The sequence below is a fragment of the Oryctolagus cuniculus genome, chromosome 16 (genome assembly GCF_964237555.1).
Source record: "Oryctolagus cuniculus chromosome 16, mOryCun1.1, whole genome shotgun sequence".
Taxonomy (NCBI): Eukaryota; Metazoa; Chordata; class Mammalia; order Lagomorpha; family Leporidae; genus Oryctolagus; species Oryctolagus cuniculus.
The window spans coordinates 43,531,093-43,553,201 of NC_091447.1; the positions used below are offsets into that span (position 1 = coordinate 43,531,093).

At 42.3% G+C, this 22,109-nt stretch overlaps 1 protein-coding gene and 1 long non-coding RNA gene across 3 annotated transcripts in view; one reads left to right on the forward strand and one right to left on the reverse strand.

Annotated features, from left to right (window-relative positions):
- The window catches only part of KRIT1 (KRIT1 ankyrin repeat containing), a 40,098-nt gene extending 28,529 nt beyond the window's left edge, over nt 1-11,569 (forward strand). For both annotated transcript variants that reach the window (XM_002713810.5, XM_008261745.4), the window contains exons 13-17: nt 1,948-2,114; nt 2,707-2,794; nt 3,257-3,463; nt 10,465-10,581; nt 11,079-11,569. In XM_002713810.5, coding sequence (XP_002713856.1) covers nt 1,948-2,114; nt 2,707-2,794; nt 3,257-3,463; nt 10,465-10,581; nt 11,079-11,147 — 648 coding nt within the window. In that variant the 3' untranslated portion in view covers nt 11,148-11,569. The remainder of the gene's footprint in view (nt 1-1,947; nt 2,115-2,706; nt 2,795-3,256; nt 3,464-10,464; nt 10,582-11,078) is intronic.
- A 263-nt stretch (nt 11,570-11,832) lies between these two features.
- Nucleotides 11,833-22,101, reverse strand: LOC138845905 (uncharacterized). The gene is made up of 2 exons (XR_011383222.1): nt 21,647-22,101; nt 11,833-12,361 (listed from the first exon to the last, which is right to left on the reverse strand). It is a non-coding gene; the product is annotated as an uncharacterized lncRNA (long non-coding RNA).
- Between the last annotated feature and the right edge of the window lie 8 nt (nt 22,102-22,109).

The window sequence follows — 22,109 nt, forward strand, 5'->3', positions numbered from 1 at the left end:
TTCTATTTGTACCATCTGAAAAATAAAAAATTAAATGTATTGATTAGTATCTTTTTTTAGGATGAAAGTGGCTTGATTTCATTAGGAGAGAATTGTTTGCTAAAAACTCATTAAATATGCCATTGGAAATTGCAAATATTATGAGCTACTCAGACTCTTCAAATTTATTAAGTCTATTTTTATTAGAAAAATATGCTTTCAGTCTTTTTCCCCAATATTTTATTTTGGAAACTTAAGGGGAAAAAAGCCCATAGGAAAATTGAAAAAGTAATATAATTTACACTATGGACCATTCATTGAATGGACTAGTTGTTAACATTTTGCTACATTTACTTTATCTTTCCTTTTTTTTTCCTTTGTGAATCATTTTTAATTGAGTTGCAAATGTCACGGCACTTCATTGTCCACATGTTCTGGCATGCATCTAAGAATAAGGACATGTGAAAGTACTTCAAAGAGTTCATGGAAAATGGAAATAAAAGATGTTAATTTTGGTACCAACCATAGTATTTTCATAACATGCATTTTCCAGGAGCTTTCTGAAGACTCATCGTACCTACATACCACAGTATCATTTTCAACCTAATAAAATTAATATTTTCATGTTAACATCTATTATTTGATCCAAATTCAGATTTCTTTCCCAATCCTTCATAAAGTCTTTTCTAACTCCCACCTGCAGAATCTAATCAGGGTTCTTGCTTTGTGTTTGCTTTTGTTTAATCTCTTTATATCTAGAATAGTTCTCCTGTCCCAGTTTTTTATATTGTGATAGAATATTGTAAGATAGAAAAAATAGTATTTTATTTAGTATGACAATTATTTTTGCCACAAGGACTTAGGGTCATTGTAAATTATATTTGGAAATGCTTTAATTTTTTTTCAGAAACTTTATAATAGGTGATTATTTCCAAGTACAAGTATATTCTTTTTTTCCTGGCCAGTGCGCTGCAGCCAGCGCACCGCATTGATCCGAAGCCGGGAGCCAGGTGCTTCTCCTGGTCTCCCATGCGGGTGCAGGGCCCAAGCACCTGGGCCATCCTCCACTACCTTCCCGGGCCACAGCAGAGAGCTGGACAGGAAGAGAAACAACCGGGACAGAACCGGTGCCCCAACCCGGACTAGAACCCGGTGTGCCGGCGCCGCAGGTGTAGGATTAGGCTATTGAGCCGCGGTGCCAGCCAACTATATTCTTTATAGTAGTATTTCTCAATCTTTATTACTCTTACTGGATAAAATGAAACTTCAAAGTTTTTAAAACTTAATAAACAATCTATACTCCAATGTTATTTGAAACTGTAAATTATGTTTAACATTAAACCAAAAACTGTTTGAAAACAAACTTTTTAAAATTAGATTTGTCCTGGTAATTGACAATTCTTTCTGTCTTCTTTGAAGCTCACTACTATATTGTACAAAGCATAGATGACAAAAAAATGTTTCAGGACTATAAAGATTTAGGCAAAATTGTTGCTAGAAATTATCCTTATTCATAAGCTAGTGATAGCATTATTAGATGGTGGCAAACAACAGCCTCTGGCTGTGTCCTTCCTGCTGCCTCATTCTATACAGCCCACAAGCTAAGAGGAGTTTTTAATATTTTTAATGGATAACAAAAATGAAAATAATATTTCAAGTAGAAATTTTATTAAATTCTGATTTCACTATCTTATATACAGTGTACCAAAACCTAGCGCCACACCTATTTGTTGATGTGTTGCCTGTGACTGTTGCTGAGTGGTTGTAACAGAGGTTGTAAGGCTAACAAATCTTAATAACTGTCTTAATTACGTAACAGTAGAAGTTGCTGATCCCTGTTCTAAAGTAGTACCAGTTCATTTATACAGATAACGTACTTTTGCTTTTTCCATACTAGACAATGACAAGTTGTACATTTGTAAAAGGAAATTGTAGTCTAATAACCAAATTATACTTTCTCTTTTTAAGATTGAAGACCCACTAGCTATTCTTATTCTCTTTGATGAAGCCAGATATAACTTACTAAAGGGCTTTTATACAGCTCCTGATGCCAAATTGATAACTTTGGCAAGTCTACTGTTGCAAATAGTTTATGGAAATTATGAGAGTAAGAAACACAAGCAAGGTTTCCTGAAGTAAGTATTTAATAGGATGTATGATCTTGTAATTTTAGAATCTGTTTAAGAAAGTTGAAAAATATTTATTAGAAAATATTTGTACATTTGTTTGGAATTAAATATTTAAGTACAATGCATAGAATGATAAAAAGCTACTATAGTAATGTATATTTATATTCTTATATTTTCCAAAGTTATTTTTCTTTTATTTGACTATAGTATGATATGCTTTAGATTTTCTTTAAATTTCTTTACTATATATTTAAATAATTTCACTAGTACCTGACTTGAATAAAGAGTAAACAAAATTTAAAGGTTAAAAACTAATGGCATGTTCAGTCTTTGAGAGAACACTGAGATTGTAGTACATCTGAAGTTTGTCTTGTGGTTTTCAACTTTCAAAAATATTTTCTGGTTATTGAAAGAAGAAACATTTCTCTACATTGATATTAGGATCGTGACTTTTTTGCTTAAAATTTTTAAAGTTCTCTAATATTTTAGAGCATTTTTCAGCTTAAAAATTGTTACTACAAGCCACTTGTAACATGATTATTATAATTTAGCTCTTAAAGATGATTCATTTAATGTATGTTGGCATGTGTATTTACAGTGAAGAAAATCTAAAATCCATTGTACCTATCACCAAACTGAAGAGTAAGGCACCTCACTGGACAAACCGAATACTTCATGAATACAAAGTAAGTTATTTCATAACCATAAAAAGCATTTCATAGCTTAGTTGAAATTTTATTAATGTTATTAATGATTTGAATTTGTATAGTTTTAGTTCTGAAAACTAAAAATGGATGTAGATCATGATGCCTGTAGCTTAAAATAGCAAGCTATTTTTTACTTTAGTATAATGTAGAGTCTAATACCAAATACCATATGCTGAATGTTGAGATATGGGACAGAGGTAAAAATTTGGAATAATATACTGTCCTTGCCCATGAGGCACTTAAAACCTAATAGATTGTACAAGCAATATTTTTTTTAAAAAATTAAGATCACAAAAGAAGATACTTTTGGGATAATGTGCCATAATTCTGTTTTTTGGAGTCAGCCTTGATTTTAGAAGCTGCCTAGTTAACATTATTGGATTATCAAAGATAATGCTTTCCTTTCACATCTCCTTTATTTTTATTTTACTTTATTTCTAGAATCTTAGTACAAGCGAGGGTGTTAGCAAAGAAATGCATCACCTTCAGCGCATGTTCCTGCAGAATTGTTGGGAAATTCCCACCTATGGAGCAGCTTTTTTCACAGGACAGATATTTACAAAGGCTAGCCCCAGCAATCATAAAGTCATCCCTGTGTACGTAGGAGTGAATATAAAAGGACTTCACCTCCTCAACATGGAAACTAAGGTAGATGCTCAGCTGTTTTTGACCACTCACAACATCTGTTATCTAAAATAGCAGGACAGCCTACACAAAGAATCTAGAGATGTTATATGTACAAAGTTATTCATTGTAAAAGATCAGAGAGAAAAGTGAAGTGACTGTTGATAGGGGGTTAATATTATTAATTATAGTACATTTCTGCATTGGAATACCTTTCAGTCATATAAGAATAAAGAATATTTTTGTGTGAAAGGATCTCCAAGATGTATTCAGTGAAAAAGATGTTGAACCATATGTAATACATATCAGTGGTGTAAAAATGGGCGGAAATGGAGACTATCTTTGCATAAATATATGTTGCTTTTGTATGCATTGAGAACTATCTTAAAGCCTTTAGGGAAAGGATCCAGTTTACTGGGAATAGGAGTTAGGAGGGAAACTTTTTACTGTCTTAATGTCTCAGTTTTGGCCACTGTAACAAAGTACTGTACTGTATAGATTGAATGGTTTCTAAATAACAGATGTTTACTTCTCCTGGAAACTGGAAGTCCAAGATCAGGGCTCCTACATTTTGGGTTCCGGTGAGGACCTGTGTCTGTGTTGCAGACAGCCACCTCCTTGTTGTGTCCTCACATGGCTGAGAAAGCAAGAGAGCACACTAATTGCTCATGACCTGATTGCCTCCCAAAAGCCTCACCTCCTAATACCATCACAGTAGGGGATGGAATTTCAGCATAGGAACAAGAGAACAGAGACATAACAATACAGTCTGAACTTTGTGAATGTATTATCTGTTGACAGCATCAAGTGGTGATTGAAATGAAAAATACAGAGATTTAAAAAGACAGATAGCATATATGATGCAAGGGTTTTGCTCTGAAAATTATGATTAATACAAGCTTTTGGGGGACAAGATAATCATGGAAGAGATTATGAAAATCAATTAGAACATTAAATACCTTTCAAACAGAAGTTTGTTACTTTATGATACTCCTTTTTCTAATTAAAGCACTGTAATACAAAATACAGGGTTATCAATTATTTTCACATATTTAGCACATTTAAGCAAGATAAACAGCTTTTTAGTTTATGGTAGGAAGCTAATAAAAATCAAATCTGTTCATTGATGTCAGGAATAGCCGATTTTTCATTTCAATGAAAGTGGCAGTTACACTTACCCATTTTAAAAGCCATTTCATGGGGCCGGTGCCGAGGTGCAGTGGGCTAATCCTCCGCCTGCGGCACCGGCATCCCATGTGGGCGCCGGTTCTGTCCTGGCTGCTCCTCTTCCCATCCAGTTCTCTGCTGTGGCCTGGGAAAGCAATGGAAGATGGCCCTTGCACCTGCATGGGAAACCAGGAAGAAGCTCCTGGCTCCTGGCTTCGGATCAGCATAGCTCCGGCCATTTCAGCCATTTGGGGAGTGAACCAACGGAAGGAAGACCTTTCTCTCTGTCTCTCCCTCTCACTGTCTAACTCTACCTCTCAAATAAATAATCTTTTAAAAAAAAGTCATTTCAGTTTCTGAAAGTGTTTTAAAGACTTATTTTATTTATTTATTTATTTATTTGAAAGGCAGAGTTACAGAGTGGGGTAGAGACAGCAAGAGATAGAGGGAGAGGTCTTCCATCCGATGTTTCACTCCCCAGATGGCTGCAACAGCTGGAGCAGCGCCGATCCGAAGCCAGGAGCCAGAAGCTTCTTCCTGGTCTCGCATGCGGGTGCAGGGGCCCAAGGACTTGGGCCAACTACTACTGCTTTCCCAGGCACAGCAGAGAGCTGGATGGGAAGATGAGCAGCCGGGACTAGAACCAGCACGCGGGATGCCAGCGCTTCAGGCCAGGGCTTTAATCCGCTGCACCACAGCGCCAGCCCCCTCAGTTTCTGAAATTTTATCATAAGCCTAGTGTTTGTTTTCTTTATTTTTATTTAATTATTTTTATTTCAAAGGGGGAGAGAGGCTTAGACACAGAGACCTCTCTTCCACTGGTTCATCATCCAGATGCCCACAATGGCCACAGTTGGGAGTCAGGAACTCAGTCCAAATCTCTCGTGTGGGTGGCAGGGACCCAACTCCTTGCCATCACGTCACCCAGGGATATGTGTTAGCAGGCAGGTGGAGTCAGGAGTGGAGCCAGGACTTGAACCCAGGCAGTCTGGTATGGATGTGGGATCCCACCCGATGTCTTAACCGCAAGCCTAACCATCCGCCTCGTTTCCCTCATTTTTAATGAGGAAATTATGTAATTATATAACTTTTTAAAGTATGCCAATCAGTTACTTTGCTGTGCCTTTAGATATGCCTGTGGATGAAGCTAAAGATTAATCTGGGGACATAGGGTGGAATAGGGGTCTGGTTTCAGTAATTGACCTGTACCTTGATTTCGTGAAGTAACTTACATAGCTTGCTTTTGGATCATTTGCTTATCATTTTCTTCAATTTTTTTTAGCTAAAAATTTATTTATTTAAAAGGCAGAGTTACAGAGAGGAAGAGAGAAGAGAGAGGGAAATCTTCCATCTGCTGCTTCATTCCCTAAATGGCCCCACAGCCAGGGCTGTGCCAGGCTGAAACCAGGAGCCTGGAATTCCATCCCTGTCTCTCACTTGGGTTACAGGAGTCAAAGTACCTGGGCCATCCTCTGCTGCTTTTCCAGGAGCATTAGCAGGGAGCTGGATGGGACCAGCGCTCATATAGAATGCCAGCATTGCAGGCAGGGACTTACGTCACTGCACCACAATGCCGGCCCCTGCTTATATCAATATCTATTAAAACGATTTTGTTCAGGGCTGGCATTGTGGCATAATGGGTAAAGTCGTTGCCTAAGTGCCAGCACCGGTTCAAGTCCCGGCTGCTCTACTTCCAATCCAGCTCTCTGCTATGGCCTGGGAAAGCAGCAGAGGATGGCCCAAGTGCTTAGGCTCCTGCACCTATGTGGGAGACCAGAAGACTGGCTCCTGGCTTCAGATCAGTGCAGCTGCAGCCATTGTGGCCATCTGGGGAATGAACCAGCAGATAAAAGACCTCTCTCTTTGTCTCTGCCACTGCCTCTCTGTAACTCTGCCTTTCAAATAAATATTTAAAAAAAAAACTATTTTTCATGCAGAGTAACTTCCTGCTTATTATTACGGCTGCTTTCTACTTCTGTTGTCAAATATTTCTTAAACGAAATGAAGGAAGGGTCCAGTATTATGGTATAGCAGGTTAAGCCTCTGCCTGTGACACCAGCATCCCATATGGATGCCAGTTCAAGTCCTGGCTGCTCCACTTCCAATCCTGCTCCCTGCTAATGAGCCTGGGAAGGCAGCACAAGATGGTTGGTATACTTGGGTCCCTGCTACCCATGTGGGAAACTCAAGAGTTCCAGGTTCCTGGCTTTGGCCTGCCCAGCCCTAGCCATTGCAGCCAGTGAACCAGTGGATAGAAGATCTCTGTCTCTCTCCCTCTTTCTTTCTTTTTTTAAAAAAGATTTTCAGACAGTGAGAAGGAGAGACAGAGAGAAAGGTCTTCATCCGCTGGTTCACTCCCCAAATGGAGCTAGATCATTCCAAAGCCAGGATTCAAGAGCTTCTTCCGAGTCTCCCATGTGGGTGCAGGGGCCCAAGCACTTGGGCCATCTTCCACTGCTTTCCAGGCCATAGCAGAGAGCTGGATTGGAAGTGGGGCAGCCGGCACTCAAACTGGTGTCTATGTGGGATGCCAGTGCCGCAGGCAGAGTATTAACCTACTGCACCACAGCGGCAGCCCCCCCCCTTCTTAAACTCTGCCTTATCAAATTATAATAATAAAAAGTCCCCTCGCCCATTTCAAGAAATATTTCCTCTGCTATTTTGGAATATTTTATGCCAGCATCGACAAATTTTTCTTTATAGAACTGAATAGTATTGCTATGGATGTGATACTGTGTCATTTCTCTAAGCTATATTTTATGTTTGACTTGATCGCATTCTGAGTTGGGGGAATAATTAAAAGTTTTTACAGTATTCAAATGATGATTCAGCACTATATTACTTCGTTTATGAAAAATATTCTGGTCCAGGAGTTAAATAAGTGAGATTAGCAGTAGCAGGCAGAAGGATGACAGATAGCAATGTTATTGGACAGTCTGCTTTTTCAGGATAAGATAATTCAATTTCTAGAAATAGAAATAGAAATGCTGTCCTTGGGTCTATAAAAAGATGATTGGGCCAAAGGCTAAAGATGTGTTTTGTCCATCTAATTATTACCTTATGGTCTGTAAGTTACTGATAAACTGGGGGCACCTTTGAAAGCTATAAGATGATTATATTTTCCAGTCATCAAAGGTGGACACAGCCGGTTGTCCCCAGTCATCTTAGCTTGACCAAAGTCTGCCTAGGGTTCAGTTTGACAAGCTTTGCTAAAATCAACACCTTCATCTGCAAAAACACCTTCATTTGCCTTTGAAACTCTGCATAGGATACCTTACCTCAGAAATTAATTCTCAGGAAAAACTATAGAATATAGCCACATTGTGAAGACAGTTACTGCTACCTTCTCTATCTTCTTTCTCTTTAAATAATAAAAGTTACCCATCAGAAAACACAGCTCAGCCACTTGCACACGCTCACCATCTGGCTGTTCTACTTGGGGAAATGTAAGCACTGTTGAATGGGAAAATGTACTGCCGGGGCTCACTGTTGCATGGCTGTGAGTCAGTAAAGTGGCACTGCCACACAGACCATAGATTATCTTTTGCTGATGGCAACTTATGTTGACCACAGTGTCCGTCTGTAACGAAAGCGTTTGTTGACATGTCATTAGTGGGTGTTTAAACAACCAGTTGTCAGCATATCATCCCCCTGACCAGTTGTTAACATTCCTGGCTCTCCTGTCTGCTGGTCGCCAGTGTGCTGCTGCTGACTGCTGCGGTTGGCCCCTCCCTGCTCTCTCTGTCCGCTGTCCTTTGCAGCTGTTTCTCGCGTGGTTTTTGACTTCCCTCACTGAGCACCTTGCCTGCTGGAGGGCCCGTGTCCTTCTGGGTGCTGCTTTTACCTTCCGAGCGGACTGACCACGTCAGCCACCTGCGGCCCTTGACTCTTGAGCTCCACTCACTTATTTTCATTATTTGGGGTTTCTCAGGAATGCCTTCCCACTGCACATTGTCCTTCAACACAAAACTTTTATTGTTACCTTATGGACTCGGTACTTTTGTTAGAAACCTGGCCTCCTTATAAGTGAAGAGTACCACGGATGTATTTTGTTCTGTGTAACTAAACTGCTTTGACGCTATATTAATGGACTATTTTCTGCCTTTGATGAAATAAAATTCACGTGATTAATCCAAAAGATAGACAGTGTTAGGGATTATATCTTAACTCAGTTTTTTAGTCTGCATGTTGATTGACTATTGCTAGCTATAGCTATATGCTAGATATCCATGTATAAAGTTATATTTTATAGTATGAATGCAGATGGCTAGTTTTTAGATGTTAATTAGGTTTTTATTATGTATAATGTACCCTCATAAATTAATTTCATTTAATTGTGTTTCATTTACCAGAACTGCACTAAACTATTGTCTTTTTTTGTATCCTTAGGTTATTTTCAATCAGTTAACAAGAGTAGCTATTCATAGAAAGCTAGTATTTCTAAATGTCTTTTATTTTTATTTATTTATTTATTTACTTTTAAAGATTTAGTTTAGTTATTTCAAAGGCAGAGTCACAGAGTGAGGGAGAGAGACACAGAGACAGATCTTCCATCTACTGCTTCAGTCCTCCAATGGCCACAAAGGCCAGGGCTGGGCCAGGTTGAAGTCAGGAGCCAGGAGCTTCATCTAGGTCTCCTATGAGGGTGCAGGGACCCAAGCACTTGGGCCATCTTCTACTGCTTTCCCAAGTGCATTAGCAGGGAACTGGATTGAAAGTGGAGTAGCCAGGACTCAAATTGGTACCCATATGGGATGCTGGTGTTGGAAGTGGCCTAACCTGTTACCCCACAGAGCCAGCCCAACATGGACCTTTTAGAGAATGACACCACAGTTTCTTTGTATATGTGTACACAAAGAAAACGCAAGCTACTGCTAAAAGAATTATTAGAAAATAATCAAAAATATATCTAAGCTTCCTTAAAAAACATTGTTAGGAAAATGTGGAGACAGATTAGTTGGATATTGGTTTTTTTAATGGTTTTGTTGAATTTATGAGAGGTACAATACTGATTTTTTTAAATCATGCTTATTTTCACAATAAGTATATCAGTGTACTTATTTTCAGGGAGACGAAATTGCCTGTCCACCTATTCCTAATGCATGAATCTCAGACCCGAATGTACTATCTGACTATTCAAAAAAAAAAAAAAAAAACTGAATAATTTAAAGAGATCATTTTTTAACCCGCAGAAAATAAAAGTTTGTAGTACACGTAATTGTCCTTAAAATCACTGGTAGAATGGGCATCTTTAAAAAGTTTTGCCATGGCTGGTGTAGTGGCATAGCTGCTGAAGTCTCTGCTTAACAGTGCTGGCATCCCATATGGACACCAGTTCAAGTCCTGGATGCTCCTCTTCTGATACAGTTCCCTGTTAATAGCCTGGGAAAGCAGTGGAAGATGGCCCAGGTTCTTGAGCCCCTGTACCCACATAAGAGACCTGGAAGAAGCTCCTGGCTCCTGGTTTTGGCTTGACCCAGCCCTGGCCATTGCTGCAATCTGGGGAGACAACCAGCAGATAGAAGATATTCTTTCTCTCTCTCCCTCTCTTGCTCTCCCTCTCCCTTTTCTTCTCTCTTCCTCTCTCTCTCCCCTGCCCCCCCACATGTAACTCTTATTTTTAAATTAATTAATTAAAAATTTTTTGTTAATCTGATGCAAAGAATAGCATTGCACAAGCCAGTCTTCCCAGAATCTACCATATGTGATGCAAGTTGTGTGAGGTTAGTGTAGGCACTTTGAATAGTCTTTATTATAGCATTCAAAACCGAAACATTATGTTTAGACCTAAGTATATAGATGGAAAGATGTTATTTTTAATATATATCTCAATACGATGATTTCCAATTACGTTGCAGGCTTTACTCATCAGTCTTAAGTATGGCTGTTTTATGTGGCAGTTGGGAGATGCCGATACTTGTTTCCAGATCCATAGCATGGAAAACAAAATGAGCTTTATAGTGCACACAAAGCAGGTAAGTCTCTACCAGTTATTTTGGGCTTCTAATAATGAGCGATTATATCAGTAATTTTACTTTTTTACCAAATAGCATAATCCATTTAGCCTCGATGAAAATCTTTAATATTAAATTAAAATGTTTAATATCAAGGAGGCCGTTCCTAAGCAAGGGGAGCCAGAAATGGGCCTGTATAATTCATTTCAGTTTTACGACAAATCATTTCTTGTCCCATTCTCGATAATTCCACTCAGTAGACCCTGTCCCTTCTATCAGGGTATGAGGTAGTCCTTCCCTCTCTGAACCTGTGTCCCGTATGAGCCACTAGTCTGTCCAGTGGGTCACCTCTTAAATCCCTTCGGAAATCTTGGGTAATTCTCCCTCTGTATTTCTTAGCAAGTTGCCTCCCGATAAGAAAGTTCCTTTGCAAATAGGTAGGGAGGGAACTTCCCGTATGTCCTTTAACTATTCTTACATGTTTGATCTTTCTTGGTGACATGTATTTTATTTTGTAGGCTGGTCTGGTGGTAAAATTGTTAATGAAGCTAAATGGACAGTTAATGCCCAGTGAAAGAAACTCATGAAAGGAAAGCAGCTGGTACTCAAGTAACCACATGTTGTAATACAGACTTTTTTCCATGAAAGATTTCTTAAAGTATTACTTTGAACAAGGTGTTTAGTCTCTTGTAATATATATGTATACTGTTATGTTGTACAGAATCTGTACTTATGTTTGGTGTGTAATATACCAATTAGTTTTATATAATAGCCTTATAAGCTGTTCTAATTTTTGAGAGAAACACGTAAAAATTGTAGATTGATGGTCTGTATAATATTAGACGAAATAGGTATATAAAAATTATTTTTGGTAAAATGGTAAAGAATTTGGAGTGGAATGTTAATGAAATTAAAATGTAGCTTTGGTATAGCTTTGTGAATTATTTCAAAATATAATGAAAGTCAACATGATTTGAATAAAGAAAATGTATTTTCTACTTAGATCATATAACATTGTTATTTAAATTATTTTCTGCAACCTATATACATTTCTTCATGTGTTTTTAAACTCTTAAAATGTATAGCTGGTATAAGGTAGTGTTTCTCAAAGTATAATTCTTAAACACCTTGGGTCATAAGTTTGGTTTTTGTTTTGTTTTTTTCTTTTAGAATAATTCTAGACCCAATAAGGAACTTAGATTATTAAAGCTGAGAAATTACACAAAACTGACTAGCACACAAACATATATAGACACATTTTAAGTGACAGTCTTTGGATATTAGTAGTTGAATTTTTTTTATTAATGTATACTGTATTTTTGAGTTGACTTAATGGTTATTTATATTGCCTTTACATTGTAGGAAGTAGATCATCAAATCTCACTGTTTCATGTAGCAGAGTGCTGAGATCACAGGGAAAGAGCCAACTTGACCAATGTGCTACCTAATAAGCTAGAATCTACAGTTTTTCAAACTAATAGACTAATGTGTTTTAAATGAGTTCAGAGATAAAGTAGTCATATTTAAAGTTGCCCTATGGGAGCTGGTGCTGTGGTGTAGCGGATAAAGCCGCCACCTGCCGTGCTGGCATCCCATTTGGGCGCTGGTTCAAGTCCCAGCTGCTCTACTTCTGATCCAGTACCTTGCTGATGCACCTGGGAAAGCAGAGGAGGATGGTCCAAGTCCTTGGGCTCCTGCACTCACATGGGTCTAGCTTCAGATCAGCCCAGCTCCAGCTGTTGAGGCCATTTGAGGAGTGAACCAGCAGATGGAAGATCTCTTTCTCTGCCTCTGTGTTACTCTTTCAAACAAATAAATAAATCTTATAAATAAATAAAATTGTCATACAGAATGAAGATAATTTTTATAATCATCTCTTCACATTATTTGTTTTATTCTATTTTTAATATTATGTCTAAGCCTTATTAAAATTAAGATTGTATGGCTGGGGCTGGCGTGATAGCGCAGTAGATTAATCCTCTGCCTGTGGCGCCGGCATCTCATATGGGCACTGGTTCTAGTCCCGGCTACTCCACTTCCCACCCAGCTCTCTGCTATGGCCTGGGAAGGCAGTGGAGGATGGCCCAAGTCCTTGGGCCCCTGCACCCACATGGGAGACTGGAAGAAGCTCCTGGCTCCTGGCTTCAGATTGGCACAGCTCCAGCCTTTGTGGCCATTTGGGGAGTGAACCAACGGATGGAAGACATTCTCATTCTCTCTCTCTCTTTCTCTCTCTCTGTAACTCTGCCTTCAAATAAATAAATCTTAAAAAAAATTGATTTATCTTCAATTCTGTGCTAGGCATTATTGATTCTACATAAAATATATCCTGCTCAGGGACCAGTGCTGTGGCATAGTAGGCTAAGCTTCCACCTGTGGTGCCAGTCTCCCATATGGGCACCAGATTGTGTCCCAGCTGCTTTCTTCCAATGCAGCTCTCTGCTATGGCCTGGGAAAGCAGTAGAAGATGGCCCAAGTAGTTGGGCTTCTGTACCCGCATGGGAGACCCAGAAGAATTTCCTGGCTTCTGGCTTCAGAACGGCCCAGACCCAGCCATTGTGGCCTTTTTGGGAGTGAACCAGTGAATGGAAGACTGTTCTCTCTGTCTCTCCCTCTCTCTGTAACTCCACCTCTCAAATAAATAAAATCTTAAACAAACAAACACAAAAAACCCCGATGGCTTCTGTTGTTACCAAATAACCTGTTGATTCGCAAACCTAAAATTTCAGCCTCAACCTCTCTTCTAGAACTGTAGATCTTTTTTCTTTTCTTTTTTTAATTTGAGAGGTAGAGTTATAGAGAGGGAGAGACAGAAAAGTCTTCCATCCACTGGTTCACTCCCCAAATGGCCACAAGGGCTGGGGCTGGGCTGATCCAAAGCCAGGAGCCAGAAACTTCTTCCAGATCCCCAAAGCAGGTGTGGGGACCCAAGCATTTGGGCCATCTTCCACTGCTTCCCCAGGCTGTAGCAGAGAGCTGGATCAGAAGAGGAGCAGCAAACTGGTGCCTGTGTGGTATCTCAGCACCGCAGGCAGAGGCTTAGCCTACTATGCCACAGCACTGGCCCCTAGAACTCTAGATCTTAATTTCCAAGTTGTGTTATTTTTGCTCCATCCAAATGGCCTACAGAGAATTTAGGTTTTATCATAGCTAGAAGAAGAATTTGTTTCCTCTTTTTTCCATTCTGTCTTTGCACTCATATTTCCTATTTGATTAATGGCATAATGAAGTTACGTTCAGTTGCTTAGCCTAGAAATCTTGATATGGTCTTCAACTTCATTCTTTTCTCATGCTATACATTCCATTGATCAAGTCCTATCAAAGTCTTATGAATCTTTTCCTAGTCTCTTTCCTCATTCCCTGCAGCGACACTGAAGCCCTCATTCATTCCTTGGCTTATAGTACAGTCACGCATCGCTTAATGACAGGGATACATTCTCAGAAATGCATCATTGGGGGCCGGTGCCGTGGCTCACTTGGTTAATCCTCCACTTGTGGCGCTGGCATCCCATATGGGCGCCGGGTTCTATTCCCAGTTGCTCCTCTTCCAGTCCAGCTCTCTGCTGTGGCCCAGGAGGGCAGTGGAGGATGGCCCAAGTGCTTGGGCCCCTGCACCCACATGGGAGACCAGGAGGAAGCGCCTGGCTCCTGGCTTCAGATCAGTGCAGTGCTGACCGTGGTGGCCATTTGGGGAGTGAACCAACAGAGGGAAGACCTTTCTCTCTGTCTCTCTCTCACTGTCTGTAACTCTGCCTGTCAAATAAATTAAAAAAAAAATTTTTTTTTAATTTAGAAATGCATCATTAAGTGATTTCATACTTGTTCAGACATCATAGAGTATACTTATGTAAACTGATCTGGCTACAACATTACTACATGACATAATTTTTTTTTTTTTTTTTTTTTTTTTTTTTTTTTTTTTTTGACAGGCAGAGTTAGGGAGAAAGAGAAAGGTCTTCCCTCCGTTGCTTCACACCCCAAATGGCCGAAGCCAGGAGCCAGGTGCTTCCTCCTGGTCTCCCATGCGGGTACAGGGTCCAAGCACTTGGGCCATCCTCCACTGCCTTCCTGGGCCACAGCAGAGAGCTGGCCTTGAAGAGAAGCAAGCGGGACTAGAACACGGTGTGCCGGCGCGCAGGCGGAGGATTAGCCTAGTGAGCCACAGTGCCAGCCAACATAATTTTTTTTTAAGATTTTATTTATTTGAGAGGTAGAGTTACAGACAGTGAGAGGCAGAGACAGAGAGAAAGGTCTTCCTTCTGTTGGTTCACTCCCCAAATGACCAAAACGGCCAGAGCTGCGCTGATCCGAAGCCAGGAGCTTCTTCCAGTTCTCCCATGTGGGTGTGGGGGTCCAAGGACTTGGACCATCTTCTACTTCTTTCCCAGGCCATAGCAGAGAGCTGGATTGGAAGAGGAGCAGCCGGGACTAGAACTGGTGCCCATATGGGATGCTAGCACCGCAGGTGGAGGGTTAACCTACTTCGCCATGCCGGTGGCCCAACATGATATAATCTTATGCAACCACCACCATGTACAAATCTGCCCATTACTGATGGAAACATCATCCTGCAGCTTATGACTGTAGCTCCTACCCCTACCTCAGGCTCTACACCCTGATGTCAAGTTAACCCTTTCCAATTCCCTAGGAAAATCTTACATGGTTCCCCTTTACATGTAGAATTAAAATTCAAAATTCTTTAGAGTTGAACATAGGGTCCTTAATACTCTGTAACTCACCTACCTATTCAGAGTAATGTCTAAGCACTTCTACTCTATCCTATGCTCCAACTTGATGTTTCCTTTCTCTGGCTCTACAGTCCCAAGATGAAATTGAATACTTTTCTGGTTTCTATTTTTTGGGTATCCTGGGTGCTTTTGAAGTATAGCTAGGAGTTAGAGTTGTTGTTAATAATGAAATTTATCTAGGAGATAGCTGAATGTTTTTCCTTTCAAAAGCAGGAGTGAGAGTGCAAGTGGTACCACGTCAAACAACTTGTTCTGCAGAATACAGTGTACATTCCTGAAGTTGAATAGTATTGCTGCACCATTAGGAAGGGAAGAGGGGACTATTAGAATAGTGTAATATTATAAACTGTTAAAAGTGACATTTAAAAAAAAAGTGACAAAGTCATTTTTCAAAATTAGAATTGAGAAAAAATAATCATCATTATTTATAAGACCTAACAAATTAGAAATGAAAGAATAATGGGGAAACTCAAAAACCTTTTAAGATAAGATACTGGGTTTTTCTTGTGTGTGTGTGTTTTGTTTTGTTTTTGTTTTTTTGTTTGTTTGTTTTTGACAGTCAGAGTTAGTGAGAGAGAGAGACAGAGAGAAAGATCTTCCTTTCGGATTGCGCTGCGCTGATCTGCAGCCAGGAGCCAAGTGCTTCTCCCTGTCTTCCATGCGGGTGCAGGGCCCAAGGACTGGGACCATCCTCCACTGCCCTCCCAGGCCACAGCAGAGAGCTGGACTGGAAGAGAAGCAACCGGGACTAGAACCCTGGGTGCCAGTGCCGCAGGCAGAGGATTAGCCTAGTGAGCCACGGTGCCGTCGATACTGTTTTTTTTTTTTTTTCCTTTTCATTATTCTTCATGTAAATTGGAGTACCTTTTACATGCCAGTGATCCAGTGATTAGAAAAAGCCCTTGCCTTAAGGGAACAAGGTTTAATGAGGAAAGAGCAGCTATCTAAGTTATTGCGGATTAAGAGAGATTTGAGAAGACCAAAGGGGTATAAAGCATATTCAAGGAGATAACTGAAAACATTTGAAACCCAGAGAAAAATAAAACTAACCATATACAGGAAAATTATAGATCACCAATAACAATCAGTTCAATCAAGTCTGCCCCAAGATATAATCAAGTTGACTCTCCATGACTAAAGATAAAGAGGATTCTCAAAGCCACTAGAGAAAGAAACCTAACACAAGGCTGTCCCAATTTGCCTGACTGCACACTCTTCAGCAGAAACCTTGCCTGCCAGAAGGGAGTGCTCAGTAAGTACTAACGGAAAGACAGCGTCAACCAAGAATGTTATACCCTGCAAGACCACACTATAGATACGGAGAGATAAAGGTATTCCTAGAATGTATCATAACCAGATGTTAAACTCTTCAAATTGAGGGAGTTCTAACAAGCAAGGAGAAAGTATCAGAAGACAGAAGTTCCATGAATGCAGAGCCCAGAAATAAACCCATGTATTCTCAACCGATTTTTTTGAACACATTTCTAGGAACATTGGAGAATGGACCACTTATGAATAACATACTGGGAAAAGTGGATATCCACATCCAGGAGAATGTAACTAGACCCCCGTCTTTCATGATAAATAAAAACTAGCTCAACATGGATGTTTTCTTTTTAAAGATTTATTTATTTATTTGAAAGGCAGTTACAGAGAGGCAGAGGCAGAGACAGAGGTCTTCCATCCACTGGTTCACTCCCCAAATGGCCACAATGGCTGGAGCTGTGTTGAATTGAAGTCAGGAGCCAGGAGTTTCTTCTAGGTCTCCCACATTGAAGCCACCGCCTGCAGTGGTGACAGAAGAAGCTCCTGGCTTCAGACTGGCCCAGCCCTGGCCTGCATTGCAGCCATCTGCAGAGTGAACCAGTAGATGGAAGACATATTCTCTCTCTCTCTCTCTCTCTCTCTCTCTCTCTCTCCCTCTCCCTCTCCCTCTCCCTCTCTCTGTAACTCTTTTTAAATAAATGTAAAAAGCACAGAAAACAAAAAATGTATGGGATTTCTCAAACCGAAAAGCTCCTACGCAATACATATGAAAGACTACGTAACGTGTAATGTCAAAAACTAGTAAGTAGGAGAGTTGAATCCAAAATCTAACAATCTGGTTTCTGAATTCAGACATTAGTTTGGTAAAGGAGAGGTAGCTACAGAGGATTTAAAACCAAACTATGAAGAGTGTTCCCTGCTAATGGGGAGCCACTGACTAACTCAGATTTGCATACTGAAAGACCACCCTGGGCCAGTGCATCTATAGGAGGGCTCCAAGTGGGGATTCTGAGTAACAAGGTGTAAGGCAACCTGGGCCTAACCTAAGGTAATGGCCATGGGAGAGACCTTTTAGATGGGGGAATAATGGAAAGGGGAGAGTACGAACAATTCCCCTCGCTGTCCTGAGCAGCTGGGAAAATGGTGCCATATACTGCCTACAGTAGCGGGTAGGAGAGGAAGTTTTGAAGAAATAAATTGAGTTCCTGGTGCCCAGGGGAATGCTGATGGAGATGTGCAACAGACGCTCCAGTTCCCGGGGCTGAAGTTCACAAGACTGCAGGAGATGGCAGTGGAATACAGGAACAGACTGAACACACCAGGGAGAGAGCAGAGATGCAAACCCACATTTGAGAAATGCGCAAAGGTAGGGGAGTCCACAAAGCATCCTATTAGGACAATGGATGTTGGTGTGGAAAAGAAATAGCTTGGCTCCATTTTGCATATGGTGTAGCCAATAAATTTTATATGTCAAAAAGTAAACATTAAAAGAATATTTGATGTTACTAGGGAAGATAGACCAGCATATTTTAGTGTCAGCATATTCATCTATGTATATTTTTAAATGGCTGAGATAAGAGGTGTTCAATGACTGATTATGAAATTGGAAGTTTAGGGGCCGGCACTGTGGTGTAGCACGTAAAGCCCACTGCAGTGCCGGCTTCCCATATAGGCACTGGTTTGAGTCTCGGCTCCTCCACTTCCAATCCAACTTCCTGCTAACGCACCTGGGAAAGCAGAAGATGGCCCAAGTTCTTGGGCACTTTCTCCCACAAGGGAGACCCAGAAGAAACTCCTGGTTTTGTCCTGGCTCAGCCCTGACCTTTTACAATATTTATTTTTTTGACATGCAGAGTAGACAATGGGAGAGACAGACAGAGAGGAAGGTCTTCCTTTTCCGTTGGTTCACCCCCCAATGGCTGCTGTGGCTGGCGCACCGCGCTGATCCAAAGCCAGGAGCCAGGTGCTTTTCCTGGTCTCCCATGGGGTGCAGGGCCCAAGCACCTGGGCCATCCTCCACTGCACTCCTGGGCCACAGCAGAGAGCTGGACTGGAAGAAAAGCAACTGGGACAGAATCTGGCGCCCTGACCGGGACTAGAACCCAGGGTGCCGGCACCGCAGGCAGAGGATTAGCCTATTGAGCCGCGGCGCTGGCCTACAATATTTATTTTTATTTATTTATTTGAAAGGCAGAGTTACATAAAGAGACACAGAATAAGATCTTTCACCCACTGTTTCACTTCACAAATGGCCACAACAGCAGAAGCCAGGGACCAGGAGCTTCTTCCTGGTCTGCGTGGGTTCAGGAGCCCAAGCACTTGCGCCATCTTCCACTGCTGTCCCAAGTGGATCAGAAATAGAGCAATGGGGTGAGGGAGCGGTGCTGTGGTGTAGCAGGTAGGGCCACCACCTACAGTGCCGGCATCCCATATGGGTGCTGGTTCAAATCCCAGTGTAGAATCAGAATCAAAATGGAGTGAGTGTGGCTAAAAGCTAATTGGAGGTCTCTTGCTTCTGTACATATCAGCTTTGCTTGCTAGCGGCCAAGGGTGTGACTTGTGAAACTATGTGGACCCAAATTCCCAGGAACTAGGTTGACCAAAATGTGTCCTTCACTGTTATCTTAACAACCAAATCTTGGATCTGTTATTGGGTTTGTTATTATTAACTGTTTCTTACAACCATATTCTGGTTTTCCTCTTTATTGTTCACTGCATACTAGGGGCCCGGTTTGAAATTGTGAGCCCTAGTGGACAGAATACTATAAAAAGCTGTGTAACCTGCTGTTCGGGGCCACACTCTGGTAAGGAGTGTTGGTCCCGATAGGTGGCTGATCCCGATTGGTTACCTTGTCTCTCATGTGTCTCTCATTTGCTTCTCATTTTCAATAAAATGCATGTCTGACTGTCACTGGTTTTTTTAATACTCTATTTTAGCTTATGAGTGAATGCAACACCAGCTGCTCCACTTCCAATCCAGCTCTCTGCTGTGGCCTGGGAAAGCAGTAGAAGATGGCCCAAGTCCTTGGGCCCCTGCAACTGTATGGGAGACCCAGAAGAATCTCCTGGCTCCTGGCTTCAGTTCGGTGCAGCTCTGGCCGTTGTGGCCAATTGGGGAGTGAAGCAGCGGATGGAAGACCTCTCTCTCTCTGCCTCTCCTTCTCTCTCTAACTCTGACTTTCAAGTAAATAAATAAATCTTGAAAGAAAGAAAGAAAGAAAGAAAGAAAGCAAGCAAGCAAGCAATCGGGACCTATGCCCATATGGGATGCTGGCACTGCAGGCAGGAGGGCTTTACCTGCTATGCCACAGCACCAGCCCCCTAAACACTGTTTCATTTCATTTTCTTTCTTTCTCATTCTCTCTCTCTCTCTCTCTTTCTTTCTTTCTTTCTCTTTCTCTCTTCTCTTTCTCTCTCCCTCTCTCTCTTCCCCTCCCCCCCTTTAAGATTTCTTTATTTATTTGACAGAGTTACAGAGAGAGGGAGACAGAGACAGAGAGAAAGGTTTTCCATCCACTGGTTCACTCCCCAGATGACCACAATAGCTGGAGCTGTGCTGTTCTGAAGCCAGGAGTCAGGAGTTCTTCCGGGTCTCCCACACCAGTGCAGGGGCCCAAGGACTTGGGCCATCTTTTATTGCTTTCCCAGGCCATCAGCAGGGAGCTGGATAGGAAGTGGAGCAGCCAGGACTTGAACTGGTGCCCACATGGGATGCTGGCGCCAGATGCTTCATCTACTATGCCACAGTGTTTAGATTCTTTAAAAGAAAGAGTAAAGCCAGGTTTGGGGGGTGGGGGGACTACAAAAACCAAAGGTGATGGAAACTGCCAGCCCATGATAGAGAAGTTTTATCCATCTCCACCCCATGCTAGGCAAAAGACATGGGCAACAGCGTTAAATGCCTTCTATTCAAAGACCAAAAAAATTAGACTTCTGGGACACAAACAAATTGTATTTCCAGCTAATTACCAGGTTCTGTTAGCGGGACAACACATTCATTAGGCAGATTAGCATACAAAAGGGCTACGAATGCAGAACATTCATAAATTCTTAGAAAGCAAGTTGCATTCAGTTTCACCCTTAAATTTCAACTTGGGGGCTGGAAGGGGAGCTGTCCCAGGGATCTGTGCACTAAAACAATGTGAGCGGTCGGAATCTGTGGCAAAGAGTCCTGGGGGAAGCAGGCTGTGGGCCAGGCATTCCGTTGTCAAGGAGGCTGGCTCCAAAGACAGCACAAGCCCTGCAAGTGGAGCCGAGCCTTGGCGAGGAGGCTGGGACCGTAAGCCCCGGCAGGTTCCCACGAGAGAGCGCTCTGGAGAACACGTTAACCTCGCCTTGTAGCGTGGACGGAGGTCATTGTCCATCCTTCTATTTCTCATCAGGTTCAAGTGGCATTTAGAATATTACACAGTACAACTCCTACTGGTTTACTCAGTGTTGTTAAATATTAGATGTTGGTATTAATAAGATCCTTTTTCCGATTTCCTCCTTTCTAAGAGCTCACAGCTGGTCCTTCAACTGAATCCCCACGTTCTACAAATACTACTTGTTTTCCTGGTGTATACTGGCTAAAGCAGGCTGGGACTAACCCCAGCTTCTTTTTTTTTTTTTTTTTTTTTTTTTTTTGACAGGCAGAGTGGACAGTGAGAGAGAGACAGAGAGAGAAAGGTCTTCCTTTGCCGTTGGTTCACCCTCCAATGGCCGCCGCTGCAGCCGGCGCACCGTGCTGATCCGATGGCAGGAGCCAGGAGCCAGGTGCTTTTCCTGGTCTCCCATGGGGTGCAGGGCCCAAGCACCTGGGCCATCCTCCACTGCACTCCCTGGCCATAGCAGAGAGCTGGCCTGGAAGAGGGGCAACCGGGACAGAATCCGGCGCCCCGACCGGGACTAGAACCCGGTGTGCCGGCGCCGCAAGGTGGAGGATTAGCCTATTGAGCCACGGCGCCGGCCTAACCCCAGCTTCTAAAGAACTTTCTCCCCCTCTCCCTGCCCTACAAGTGACTCCCCAGAGGCACCCAGTGCTTCCAAAACTCAACTCCTTCGGATGCCTTTCAAACTGGCTCAGCCGTTACCTTCTTCATCCTTGGTTCCGGTGCTCGCCTGCGCCTGCGTGCGTGGTTTGGAAGCCCCGCTGTGCCTGCTCAGTAGCCCGCGGTGGTGCGGGGGGGGGGGGGGGGGGGGGGTCGGACTGGCTGCACAGCGACAAGCTGGGTCCTGCACGTGTTCAAGTTCATGTCCACCGTGCCTTCACCTCACCTGCCCCTCCGTCCCGGCGGCCGACCTGCAATCAGGCAAGGAACTAAGGCTGGGTGGAAGCACCTGGAAGCGCGCTCCCCGCCCTCACCTAACAGATCGGCACCCTGCGGGCGGCTCGCGAGGATGTCCCGGCGAGGCTCCGGCAGCAAGCCGAGGACGCAGACGCGCGTCCCAGGCCAGCCGCGGCGGCCCACGCGGGGGCTTGAAGGACAGCCAGGCCTGCCCCTCGGGTGTCCTAGTGTGACCGAGGGCCAGCTCACAAACGCGCAGCGGGCGCGG